The following is a 12,772-nucleotide window of genomic DNA, read 5'->3' as shown; positions in this document are numbered from 1 at the left end:
GTTTGCACTGGGAGGAGCAGAGTGAAGGGAAGGCAGGCAGCCCTCCACCTCCCCAGGGCCCCTGACTCACACCCAGCTGGGTGGATCACAGCAGGGGGTGCGGTGGGATGCGGTGGGAAATGTAAGGCCGGGTCTGTGGGTGTGGGGGGGCAGAATGACCTCACCACCCCTCCTTGGTCTCTGTTCCTGCAGGTCTGCAGGCAGGAAAAGTGGATCGGGTAAAGCACTGAGAAGAGGGGGCAGGGCCACTGTCTGGGACACAGACAGAGGATGAGCAAAGCACCAGGCCTGGGAATGGCCAGGCCAGGAAGGAGTGTGAGGAGGAGGGAGGTGCCGTTTCCCACACTCTGCTAAGGAGAAGCTTGGGGGAGGGGAGGCTGGGCCACCACCTTCGAGGGTTCTAGTTGTGGCTTCTGGGGACCTGGGCATCGGATAAGGAGGATGTGCTTTGGAGTTGGGCACGAGGGCTAGTCCAGGGCAGGGGCCTGGCTTCATGCAAACTGGCCAATTACCAAAAAAAAAAAAAAAAAAGCAGACTAATTAAAAAGGAATGGCTGGGCATGGTGGCTCATGCCTGTAATCTCAGCATTTTGGGAAGCCGAGGTGGGAGGATTGCTTGAGCCCAGGAGTTCGAGACCAGCCTGGGCAATATAGTGAGACCCCATCTCTAAAAAAAAGTCATGGTGGCGTGTACCTGTCATCCTAGCTACTTAGGAGGCTGAGACGGGACAATTGCTTGAGCCTAGGAGTTTGAGGTGCAGTGAGCCATGACTGTGCCACTGCACTCCAGCCTAGGTGACAGAGCAAGACCCTGTCTCAAACAAAAACAAAAACAAACAAATGGCCCACAAATAAAAGCTCAGCACCCTTTGGGCTGATAGTTTGGGGCTACCCCACACTGCTTGGCTTGCACAGTGGTTGGGTTCAGCCTCCTCCGCCAGGTGCCCTGGGTGCACACAGTGGTAAGGCCCTGCCACAGCCCCACCCATGGAAGAGGACAGGAGGGCAGGCAGCATCCGTGGACCCTCTGCTTGGAGGCCACAGTCCCCCGGAGGGCCACTCTTTTCCTGGGTCATTGCCCCGGAAGTGGCAGGCAGAAGGAGAATGACCTACAGAGGGCAGGGTGGGGCTGCGCCAGCAGAGGCCCAGCCCTGACCCCATCTCCTACCTGGAGAACGTGTTCCGAGCATAATGCATGATGCTGTCAAAGTCATAGGTCTCCCCCAGGGACTCCACCTCCTGAGGCTCCATCTTCAGGAAGTTATACTCCTGCCCTGAGAAGATCAGGAAAAGGGTGTGTGGGGAGGGAGGGAGTGGGTCTGCCTGGGATGCAACGCTCCCTTTCCAGGGCAGGAATGGGGTCCTTCCTGTATCTGAGAGGGCCCCCCTACCTGAGGGTCCGGGGAGCAGCCAAGGGGAGCCTGGGGAGTGGGGAGGGTCTCAGGAAGAGTCCTATCCAGCAAAGGGCCTGGTGAATGGAGGACTCAAGGGAACATGGAAAGAAAGCACCCATTTCTAGAGCCGCAGCTGAGAAGGAAGCAGTGAAGAGTGGAGAGTGCCTGGGAGAGAGGGAGGAGGTGGGAAGGGAGGGACAGAGATATCAAGAAAATGAGAGAAAAGCCCTCAGAGGGCAGACCAGGCAGAGGACAGAAAGTGGGCAGAGGTGGGGAGAAAGGCCTGAGCAGTCCCCAGGGCGGGCCCACTAAGCCCATGCCCCACCCTAGAGGCTGCCCGGGCTACCGCTGTCCAGGACCAGGACCTGGCCCAGCCCCGCAGAGGAGCTCCGCAACGGATGCAGGTACTTGATCTGCCACGGAGGAGGAAATGCCTCAAAGGCAAGGGCCGGCTCAACCCAGGCTGAGGGTAGCGCTGAGGGCCCAGACTATGACGGCTGGCAGGAGCGGCTCCCACTGCCCCCAGGGTCCCTGGAGGTGGGGGTTGGGGCAGGAGCCGCCCACCAAGGCCGCACCGAGGGACAGGTACCTACCTGGCTGGATGTTCTCACGAACGATGGAAACGTGGCGGTCCCGGTCTGGCCGAGTGTGTTCGTGCCAGAAGCCGACGACGTGGCCCAGCTCGTGGACCACGATGCCGAACTTGTCACAGTTCTTGCCGATGGAGATGGCCTGGGGGCCCCCGCCGCGGCGACCCACGTAGGAGCAGCACCTGGAGGGCGGGGCCAGCTCAGGGGGGCGGTCCCGAGCTGGGGGAGTGCATCCACTCAGGGGCGGGGCCAGGCTGCCGGGGGTGGGGGGGGAGGGGAGCGGAGGGGAGGTGGGCCCTGAGCGCCGAGTGCCCAGGCTGTGTGCTGGAGGTCACAGCCACACAAGGGGCAGTTCCTGGGGAGATGCCCCATAGCAGGAGGGGACGAAGGGACCCAGCGCTGTGCCCAGCTGGGGGCAGTGGCAGTGCCCAGGGAAGAACCTGGGTTGGGGCAACGGCGGAAGGTGTAGTGCCTAGGGCTTCCTGCTCACCCGCAAGGTCGATAGGTGAACACAATATAGCTGTCCTCGTCCGTGCGCTCCAGGAAGGTGACACAGGTATGCTTCTCCCAGTGCCTCATGGCCTGCCGGAAGACTGCCCTCTGGCTACCTGCCAGGAGGAAGGAAGACAGGTTGCCACGGTGTCCAGGCGGTCCCACCCCCTACCCACCCCCTACCCACCATAGAAGAGTCACAGCCATTCGGAGAGCAGACTGCCCAGAAAGGAAAGTGTGGGCACTCGGGCTGCAGATGGCACCCACGCCTCCGTGCCTGGCAGGGCTGCCCCAAGGCCAGGCCCAAAAGCTGGCTGCACCCTGGGTCCCACAATAGCACGCTCACCAGTGAAGTTTCCCCCAATGACAAAGGGGATGACCCCATCGGGCCACACACGCTCTGGTCGGGACGTTGCCGCCCTTCGGCTTCGGGATCTGCCTCTCCATCTCCCACAGGCTCCCCTCTGAGGCTGCCCGTTGGTGCTCTGGCAGCTGGGGGTAGAAGTGTTTCCTGGAACTGAAAGAGGAAGGCATGGTGGCTAGTGATTGGAGAGGAAGACCAGGAAAACAAAAGCATAGTCAAACCTCATTTTTCATGGATTCTACGCTTGCAAATTTGCGTACTGGCTAAAATTTATTCGCAGCCCCCAAAATCAATACTTTCAGGGCTTTCACGGTCATTTGTGGACATTTGCCGAGCAGTGAAAAATTTCAGTCACCCAACATGCATGTTCCTAGCTGAGGTCGAACAATTCAACGCTCCGCCTTCTGCTTTCCGCTCCCATCATGTAAACAAGGGTCCTTTTTGAGGTCTAGTTAAAGTGCCCTGTTTTTTGCGTTTTTGTGCGCTTTGTTGAGGGTTTTGCTGTTTAAAACAGCCCCTGAGCATAATGCTGAAGGGCTCTCTGGTGTTCCCAAGGGCAAGAAGGCTGTGATGTGCCTTACAGAGAACATACATGTGCTAGGTAAGCTTCTTTGAGGCATGAGTTAGAGTGCTGTTGGTGGTGAGTTCGATGTTAGTGAATTAGCTCCATATTAAGCAAGGTGTCTTTATAAAGAAACACTCATAAAACAAGGTGATGCATTGATCAGTTGACAAAAATGTTGTGACCAGAGGCTTGAAGGAACCTGACCCTGTGTTTTCCCTAGGAGCAATGGGTCAGTATTTGCTAGTGTTTTCAGTGACTGTACAGAGTAACTATAAAGTTATTCTGTAACTTCCACAAACAGTGAGAATTGACAATAATCATAAAAGAGAACAAAGGTGCACTCATTTTCTAGGAATTGTGGGGATCTGAGATTAGGAAAATATCCCTTCTCATTGAATAAACCTTGACGTTTGTGGAACATTCAGAACTCTATGCCTTCTTTTGGTTTCCCAAATTCATGTTTGCATTTGACATAGGAGCTCTAAGGCATGTGGACAAGTGTCATATTATATTTGGCACATGAGGAAACTAAAGCCAAAGCTTTGCCCAAAGTCACCTGGTAGTTTAGCAGGGGACCCCTCCATGCAGCTTTCCCTTGTGCCATACCTACTAGTCCCCACTAAGGTCACATGAGCCTTACTTGTTAGCAGGCCACCAGGTCACCCTCCAATGCCACCTACCCTTATTCCATAAGGTACCACATCAGGATCTTCCCTCAAGCTGGAGAGGAAAACTTCAGGCACGCTACAGTGTTCCAAGAGCAGGCCCTCAATAAGAATCCCTGCCCTTTGGCATGGTGGCTCATGCCTGTAATCCCAGCACTTTGGGAGGCCAGGGAGGATGGATCACTTGAGGCCAGGAGTTCGAGACCAGCTTGGCCAACACCGTGAAATCCCATGTCTACTAAAAATATAAAAAAGTGGCCAGGCGTGGTGTTGCATGCCTGTGGTCCCAGTTACTTGGGAGGCTGAGGCATGAGAATTACTTGAACTCAGGAGGCAGAGGTTGCAGTGAGCCAAAATGGTGCCACTGCATTCTAGCCTAGGTAACAGAGTGAGACCCTGTCTCAAAAAAAAAAAAAAAAAAAAGAGAGAGAACAAAAGAAAAAAGAATCCCTGCCCCTGCCCTTTGGGAAGGGGGGGCTATTTGTGTGCTCTCAGGACCATGTCTCAAACATCAGCATTGGCAGTGAGGAGCTTTCACCCTTCTACAGAGCAGTGAGGGGCTGGAGAGAACAGACGCAGCCCAGCCCCTCATCCCTCCCATTCCCGCATCCATGCACAAGTACCACATGAATTTTTAGGAGTTTGGACCACAATCAAGGATAAGAAGAAAGCATCCCTGACCTTAAAGAGCTTTGAGTCCAGCTAGGGAGACATAGGAGCAAATCCTTTCAATATGGTGTGATAAGTGACAGGGGAAGAGTGTGAGCACAGACGAGGGAGAAAACAGGGAAAATGGAGGGATAGTCATGTTTAGGGGGCAACTGGGAAAGATGAATAGGAGAAGCTCCTGAGATGGGCCTCAGAGGATGCACAGAAATTTGCAAAGTGGGAACAGGAGAGCCCAGGAGGGATTACAGTGTTGGGCAGAGTGTCAAGATCTGGAGTGAGAAAGCTCGGGTTCCAGTCCCAGCTCTGCCACTCACTAGCTGTGTGATCCTGGGCAGGTCACTTTACCTCTGTGAGTCTTAGTTTCTGGACCTGTCAAACAGGAGTTGTCCTGACACCGCCTTTAAAGGTGGTTGGGGACAGTCAGGCTAGACAATACTTTTGAAAGTGGTTTGTAAACTGTAAGCAGAAAGAATGTCAGTTCTTAGTTGCTAGGGATGTCTGTATTTACTACTCCTTTGGGGAAGGGATGAAGATATCCCGAGGGAAGATAGGCCTATGTGCTGGGGTCAAGCTCATGGCCTCTGTCCTGGGAGGGCCTGGCTGGGAACAGGGAGAGTCCTTGTTTCCCTAAGACTGGAATTCATTTCTAAGACACAGAGGGCCCTTTGGCACCCGACTTACCTGCACCTTTGATGGAGGACTTACGAGTGGTGTGCTGTCTAAGATCCGCAGCCTGCTGTACCTGGAAGGCCCTCAGGTCCTCTTCGTCCAGGGCAATGTCCCCAAGAAAGGCAGCTAAAGAGAAAAGAAGAAGCCAGGGCTGAGTTAATCTCCCTTCCCAGCCCTGGGTGCGACGTGCTTCTAGCCCCACCCCTGTGGGCACCAGCCCCCAACCTCCACAGCGACTGTGATCCTCAAATGCCATCTGAACAAGAAGGAGAAGGGCAGTTAGGGATCAGCTTATAGAATTTCTTGGGAAGCTCATGCTTACTTTTCAGTTAAAAATCCCAATAAAGCTGATGCTCAGTCCCTACCAGGCTGTTAGCTCATCATTCTTTGGGGAGTGTGGGGCAGATAGGGTCTCACCGCTGTGCCCAGCTAATTTTTTAAAATTAGCAGGATCTTGCTATGTTGCCCAGGCTGGTCTCAAAATCCTGGCTTCAAGAGATGCTCCAGCCTCCTCAGCCTCTCCAGTGGCTGGGAATACAGGTGTGAGCCACAGAGCCATCATTCTTCAGCAAATACTTAGTTAACATACTACTGTGGTGGAGACAATACCCTAGTCATTAGCAAGACAGAAGAGGCCCCTGCTCCTGTGGAGCTAACCTTCCATAATATGCAAGTAAATAAATACTGACCTAGGGTCTTCTAGATAGCAACGGGAGCTATGAAGAAAATAAAACAGGATGTGCTGAGCATGTGGTGTTCACTCAGCAAATGCTGTTTCAGTTTAACCAAGGTTGGGGGGGTCTATGAAATAAAGTAAGCCAGGTGCAGTGGCTCACACCTGTAATCCCAACACTTTGCGGGGGTCGAGGTGGGCGGATCATTTAAACTTAGGAGTTCAGGATCAGCCTGGGCAACATGGTGAAACCCTGTGTCTATAAAAAATACAAGAATTAGCCAGGCATGGTGATGTGATGCATGCCTGTAGTTCCAGCTACTCACTCTGGAGGCTAAGGCAGGCGGATCAATTGAGCCCGGGAGGTCAAGGCTGCAGTGAGCTGAGATGATGCCACTGCAATCCAGCCTGGGCAACAGAGTGAGACCCTGTCTCAAAAAAAAAAAAAAAAAAAAAAAAAAAGGAAATAAAATTGCACCAATTTTCATTAGAACAGATAAGCATCTTTGGGAAACGAAGATACCTTCCGGGAGCTTCCCAGCTAGGAGAAAAAAGTTTAACAGTTCTCAAGTAATTCCTATTCCAAGTCTTAGGCTGCTCAAGCAGAAAGGCCAGAGGGGAAGAGAGCCTCCCTAAAGGGCCATTCCGATTCCAGTATGTGGAGCTGAGGAGGGATGTTTCCAGAGACCCGTCTGAACTGTCTGTCTCCCTTTTGCGAAATCTGTAGAAAAGGAAGCAGAGGCCATAGAACTGGCCGCTCTGGAAGGTGCTCATATGGGAGCTGCATGCTGAGCTGAGCTGGGCTGGGGGAGGCGGGAGGCTGGGCTAGAGGTGGGACCCACAGCGGCTTCCCTGCAGCTCCACCCACGGCAACATCTGCTTCTCATCCAGGCAGAGCGCTATACAGGCCTGGCGGTCGCATTACACAAATTGTTTTAACCTTGAGGACTTCTACACAGGTTTTTCCTCCCCAGTTGGCCTCACTGGTGAACACACACACACACTGACTTCATCACATACAGAATCAGACACCCAAGGTTAGTGTTCCTACGGACACACGGTGGCATCCACACCCTTGCCATCCAGTGCAGAGCCATCAAAGCCAGAGACACACATCCTTGCACACGAAAGCAGCGCCCAGCACTGCACTTTCAGGCGGGAGACATCCAGGATGTTCAAATGAATGAATTGCTACGCTGATATTCTTCTGGCTTGCAAATACATGCCCAGAGACACACCCTCACCTAGACAGGATCAACAGAATGTGGGAGTGACTGTGGCAGTCATCGAGGCCAAACTTCCATTTTATAGATGAGAAAACTGAGATCCCAAAAGCAACAACTTAACTGAACCTACACTGCTAGTCACTGGAAAACTGGATGTATAACTCAGGCCTCCCCATTTCCAGTCCAGCGACCACTGAACTCTCTAGAACCCCTATTGCAAATACATATACACAAAAATAGATACTCAGACACATCCACAACAAAATACACACACAGTCACAGTTTTTAAAAAACACACATGCACAAGCTTCAACACACACAAACCAGCTGCAAGCTCTGAACTCATTAAGCCAATAATAGTCGTGATAATGACACCTTATGTAAATGTCTGTTGAAATTTTTGTGGTGCTTTCCAATTGGCAAAGTACTTTCCCATTAATTAATTTAATCCTGGCCTGCCCACAACATGCCCAGTAAGCCACACTCCACACCATGCTCTTGCGGAGGAGTGCCCCATTAGAAACTCTCAGAGAGAGATAACCTAAGTGGCTAGGCTCCAGCCCCGCTCCCTGACTTTAGACATCAGAACACTTGAGCCTATGAAGGGCAATGACTCACTCAAGGTCACCAGCCAGTAAGTGGCCCCAAATCTCTTCCAACCCATGAGAAAGCTACTTCTTACTTAAATCGCCATCCTTGGCAGGTGGCCTTGGCTCAGCAACTGATGGGACAGCAACAGAAGATGCTTCCCAGGTGACATGCAAGAGTGGCCTTAGCAAGGACATGGGATGGGAGGTACACTCCAAGGAAGAAGCAGCAGGTTCATACTCGCCATTCACATAGATGTGCATGTGCCACACGAATGCCTCCACACTTAGACTTGTGGATATCTTTCTTTCTCTTTTTATTTCTTTTTTCTTTTCTTTTCTTTTCTTTTTTCTTTTTTGAGATGAAGTCTCACTCTGTTGCCCAGGCTGGAGTGCAGTGGCGCAATCTCAGCTCACTACAACCTCTGCCTCCCGGGTTCAAGCAATTCTCCTGTCTCAGCCTCGCCCAGTTAACTTTAGTATTGTTTTTTTTAGTAGAAACGGGGTTTCACCTTGTTGGTCAGGCTGGTCTTGAACTCCTGACCACAGGTGATCCTTCTGCTTTGGCCTCCCAAAGTACTGGGATTACAGGTATGAGCCACCATGCCCGGACACACGTGTTTTACCTTTCACAGACATTGTACCTGCAGGCTCCCACACCCAAACCCACAGGCATCATCGCATACAGGTGTGTCTGGACATTTAGACTCACCTTTGGACACAGAGCAAAGGGCAAGGTCTTTGGAGTCAGACAGACCTGTCTTGGAATCCCAGGTTGGCTACTATTAGCTGACAAGCCATGTAAACTCTTCTAAGGCTCAGTGTTCTCCTAGATAACAGAATCTGTCTCCTAGGATTACTACATGAAATAAGACATATACACGAACCCCTTAGCATAGAGCGTGCAGCACGGTAAGCACCGCCCACTACTTTAATATTATCCCAACACAACCTGTAAGCTCAAAGTCAGCTCTAGACCTCCTCCGGGAATGCTGTCTCACCCACACTCTCTGCCCCCACCCCTCCTTGAGTGAAACCCCAGTGCAGAGGCCACAGAACTGTGCTGGCCTGCGAGTCCAGGGCCAGTGTAGAACCAGGGCAAAGCAAATGTAAGGCAGGGCAGGGCATGGCCCTGGCTGCTGAGCTCCAGGGGTGAGGATGTCATGGCTGAAGAATGCGTGGGAACCGAGTGGGGGTGGGGAGAGAGAAGATGGACAGGAGAGCCTTAGGGGCAGGAGCTGGGCCTTGGGGCACTGTGCTTTTGGGCTCCCCTCTGGGGAAGCAAGGGAATCTGGATGCTAAGGAGTCTAGGAGGTCTCTCCTTACTCAGAGGAAGCCCTGGGGTCACGGTCACGGTAGTAGTTATTTTCGACACAAGATAAAAATTTTTTGTGTTGTTTTCTGGCTGTAAACCTGCCAGGAGCACCGTGGCTGAGCCCATCTGTGTGCCTGGGCCTGGGAAGAATCTCACTCTTCCAGGCCAACCTCTGGACTCCACTGTCTCCTTGCCCGGGGCATAGCAAGGCATCCCTTCCTTGGGAAATGGGGAGAGGAAGCTGGCTGGTGTAATGAGCCCCAAGGCTATATGTGCAAGACTGACGCATGTCCTGTGGTACAAATGCAAGCTTCTAGCTGGGGGATGACGCACGCAAACCCCTGCAAACATGTGGATGGACTTCATCACATGTGAACACTTCTGCAGAGGTGCACGTTTGCACCCATGCCTCCATGTACTCAGGAAGACCCATGCCCACACGGGTGAACATGCTTGCCCACAAGGCAGCGACATACCCACGCATGTGCACAAACACACACTCAACCGCTTCCCCATGCAGGATCTTGTGTTTTTAAACACACAAATAACTGCAGGCATGCACTGTGTTTCATGGGCCACACTCCCCAAAGGACAAGGGTACACTTAGAAATAGACAGAGATGCACTAGTGTGAGACAAAGAGAGCTAGGGACGGGAGAGAGAGAGATTAGCTGACTCCCTTGGATCTCCTTAGGAGGTTCTTAGTGGCCTGAGAACTGGTGCTTCTACTCCCCCCACCCCAATATCTTCTCCTCAGATCTCTAGAGAAACTAGAATTTTTTTTTTTTTTTTTTGACATAGTCTTGCTTTGTCACCCAGGCGAGAGTAGTGGCGCAATCATAGCTCACTGCAGTCTCCAGCTCCTGGACTCAGCCTTGAACTCTCAAGCTCAAACTCCTCCCACTTAAGCCTCCCAAGTAGCTGGGACTACGGGCGCATGGCACCACCCCCAGCTAATTTTTTAAGTTTTTTGTAGAGATGGGCGTCTTGCTGTGTTGCCCAGGCTAGTCTTAAACTCCTGGCTTCAAGTGATCCTCCCGCTTTGGCCTCCCAAAGGCATAAGCCACTGCGCCCAGCCTATAATTCTTAAGAATCCCTTCTTCCTGGGAAATCCCTGGGCCCCGCTCAACCCATCTAGGGCCCAGGGAGAGTATAAGTTTTTTCCTCCCCGCTTGGGGCAGTGAAATAAGAAGGTGACTCAGGGGCAGGGGCCTGGGTGGGTGGGGTGACTCAGCTGTCTAGAGGGGGAGTGTGGTCTGGTGACAGGAGAGATTACTTCTAGACCTCAGAGGGTATACCCTAATCCTCTGTGGCTCTCTCATGTCCAAACCTGGCCCAGGCGGCCCCTGGGTGGGGATGGGGGTGTGGGCTGGTGAGAGCTGCCCCCTTCCGCTCCTGCAGACTCTGGGCTGCCAGATGAGGTTGAGGTGGCAGCAGGGGCCTCACTGGCCCATTTTAACACTGCCACAGGGTTACTACCCAGCCCTGTGTGCGACGTGCTTCTAGCCCCACCCCTGTGGGGTCAGGCCAATGGGCTTCTCTGATTATGGGATCAACTGTGTCCCAATTCCTGCCTCCAAGGTCTCTCCAGGGGGTTGTTGGCTAGTCACCTGGGGTAGCCAAACAGTGCTGGGAATCTTGCAGAAGGACCCCCTTCATGGTTTGGCTGATTTCCTGACATACAGGAAATCAGGGCTGCCTCAAAATCTTCCTGGGCAAGGGCTAGGGAGGGCTTGGTGGCACCAGCTCTGAGCACACAAACAGACCAGCTTGGCTTCCTGCCCAATGTCCTGGTCTCACCCAGAAGGTCCAGGAACCTCTCCAGGCTATCAAAGATCTTAATTTTGCCCTTAGTACAACGGCAACCATAACTTGACCAGTAATGGCCCAATGAAGGGGCCTGGCTACCCTCAGAGCAACCCAAGAGGTCACAGGTAAGCTGTGGGAGTCAAAGGAGCTTTCACTTCCAGCCCTTGAAAAGGAGCAGGGACAGGCATGCCTGCCATCATCACCTCCAGCATCTGGAGGTCAGGGCTGCAGAGGGTACAGGAAGCAAAGCCAGGCAAGAGAAAGCAACGTGGAGAACAGAGCTGAGGGACCCGTGGCTAGAAGACAGTGGCACAGGGGTGTGGGTGTGAGTGCCTAGGAATGGCCATGTAAGTTTCTTCCAGAGGTGGGCAGCAGATCTCAAGCATCAGTCATACCCCAGAGGGAGGCTGATCTGACCCAAGGCCTGGCCTTGTCAGGCCCCAGGGCCCTCTCAGCCGCCCCCAGGCCTGGCCCAGCGCCCCACCAGCCTCACTTCACCCGGTTAGAGTGCTTTCTCCAGAGCCCTTACTTGAAGCTCCAACTCAGCCAGCCCCACCCTAGCATGAAACCTGAGACTGGGGGGAGAGCCCTCAGCCTCTTGCTGCTCTGAAAATCACTCCCATTTCCAACAAGAAGGGAAAGACATCAGAATGGCTTCCCACCCATTCTTTAAGGCCTGGCCCCAATTGCACCTCCTCCACGAAGACCCCCCAGACCTTCCCAGCTTGCTGTGATCACATTTCTCTGCCACCACCAGGCTGCAGAGGGGTAGGAGACTCCCTGAGCCTTTAGCGTCCTACTCTCCAATGTGGCACTCAGTGTGGCTTGGTTTGTGCCGTTGGTTATGTCTGTAGGTGTCTTGGGTCCCTACTGGACTGTAAGCTCCTTGAGGGCAGGGTCCTAGCTTGTACATCTCAGTACCTCCCACAACATCCATTCCAGGCCCTAGCACATATTAGGTATTGATGGATTGATGGATAAGAAGCACAAGGAGACAGCAGCAATCCCACACTCCTCAAAAAAACGAAGTGAGAGTCTGAGGCACAGAAAACAGAGAGGAGGCAGCCCACATTTATTTAGCTCTGACTCTGTGTTAAGCACTATTAAGTGTTTTATGTATGTTCTCATATTTAACCCTTACCACCAACTCTATGGGAAGATGTATAATCAGTCCCATTTTACAGGTGTGAAAGCGGCAGTCCAGACATGATCATTACCATTCTGAGGTAGTACAGCTATAACGAGTGGCGGGGTCAAGATTGAAAGCTAGATGTGCCTGCCTTCAAAGTCCATGGGCAGTCCACTCTGCCCTATGCCCACTCCCAGCACCCAGCAAGAAAGACGACAGCGAATGTCCCGGTTTACCCATAGCCCAGCAGGCATGGAGGGGGAAGGGCTGAGGGATTTGCCCTGATCTTCTCCAATGGATGGTCTCTTATTCCTGCCTGTGGGCCATCCTCCCAAGAGAGTCCCTGAACAGGGTCTCCAGAGCCAGGACTAGAGCAACCTGCCCCTCCGCCCCTTGTGCCCCACACAAGCAGTCCAGTTCTAGGAACTATGCCACTTCCCCTAGCTCTGGCTATTTGGAGATGAGCTGAAGTCAGAGAGGCAGGAAGTCAAGGAAAAGTTCTGTTATCTTGTCCCTGTGTGTCCCCAAACAGCCTGCCCGGGGCATCCAATCGGGCAAATGGCCCGAGTGCCTGGCCATCTGGTCACTCCAGGGGCAGGACCCCTCTGGACCCAGCAGGAGTGAAG

The 12,772-nt window shown here is 52.9% G+C and overlaps 1 protein-coding gene and 1 pseudogene across 6 annotated transcripts in view; both read right to left on the bottom strand.

Annotated features, from left to right (window-relative positions):
• Positions 1-12,772, bottom strand: part of BMP1 (bone morphogenetic protein 1) — a 47,637-nt gene that overhangs the window by 33,650 nt on the left and 1,215 nt on the right. For 3 of the 6 annotated variants that reach the window (XR_012417123.1, XR_012417121.1, XM_065518572.2), the window contains exons 2-6: positions 5,421-5,534; positions 2,823-2,993; positions 2,475-2,592; positions 1,988-2,166; positions 1,169-1,274 (exon numbers count right to left, since the gene is read on the bottom strand). Coding sequence is in view for 4 of the 6 variants with exons in the window: in XM_065518572.2 (XP_065374644.1) it covers positions 1,169-1,274; positions 1,988-2,166; positions 2,475-2,592; positions 2,823-2,993; positions 5,421-5,534 (688 nt within the window). In the remaining 2 variants the exon portion in view is untranslated. Of the gene's footprint in view, positions 1-1,168; positions 1,275-1,987; positions 2,204-2,474; positions 2,593-2,822; positions 2,994-5,420; positions 5,535-6,407; positions 6,510-12,772 lie in introns of all 6 variants that reach the window. The other 3 variants (XM_074000417.1, XM_074000419.1, XM_074000418.1) reach the window with 2 other exon arrangements.
• Positions 8,562-9,914, bottom strand: LOC141407569 (uncharacterized; annotated as a pseudogene).

This window comes from Macaca fascicularis, chromosome 8 (genome assembly GCF_037993035.2).
Source record: "Macaca fascicularis isolate 582-1 chromosome 8, T2T-MFA8v1.1".
NCBI classification, from domain to species: Eukaryota; Metazoa; Chordata; class Mammalia; order Primates; family Cercopithecidae; genus Macaca; species Macaca fascicularis.
Note: the sequence above shows the minus strand (reverse complement) of the source record. Positions and strands in the feature narration are given on the sequence as shown.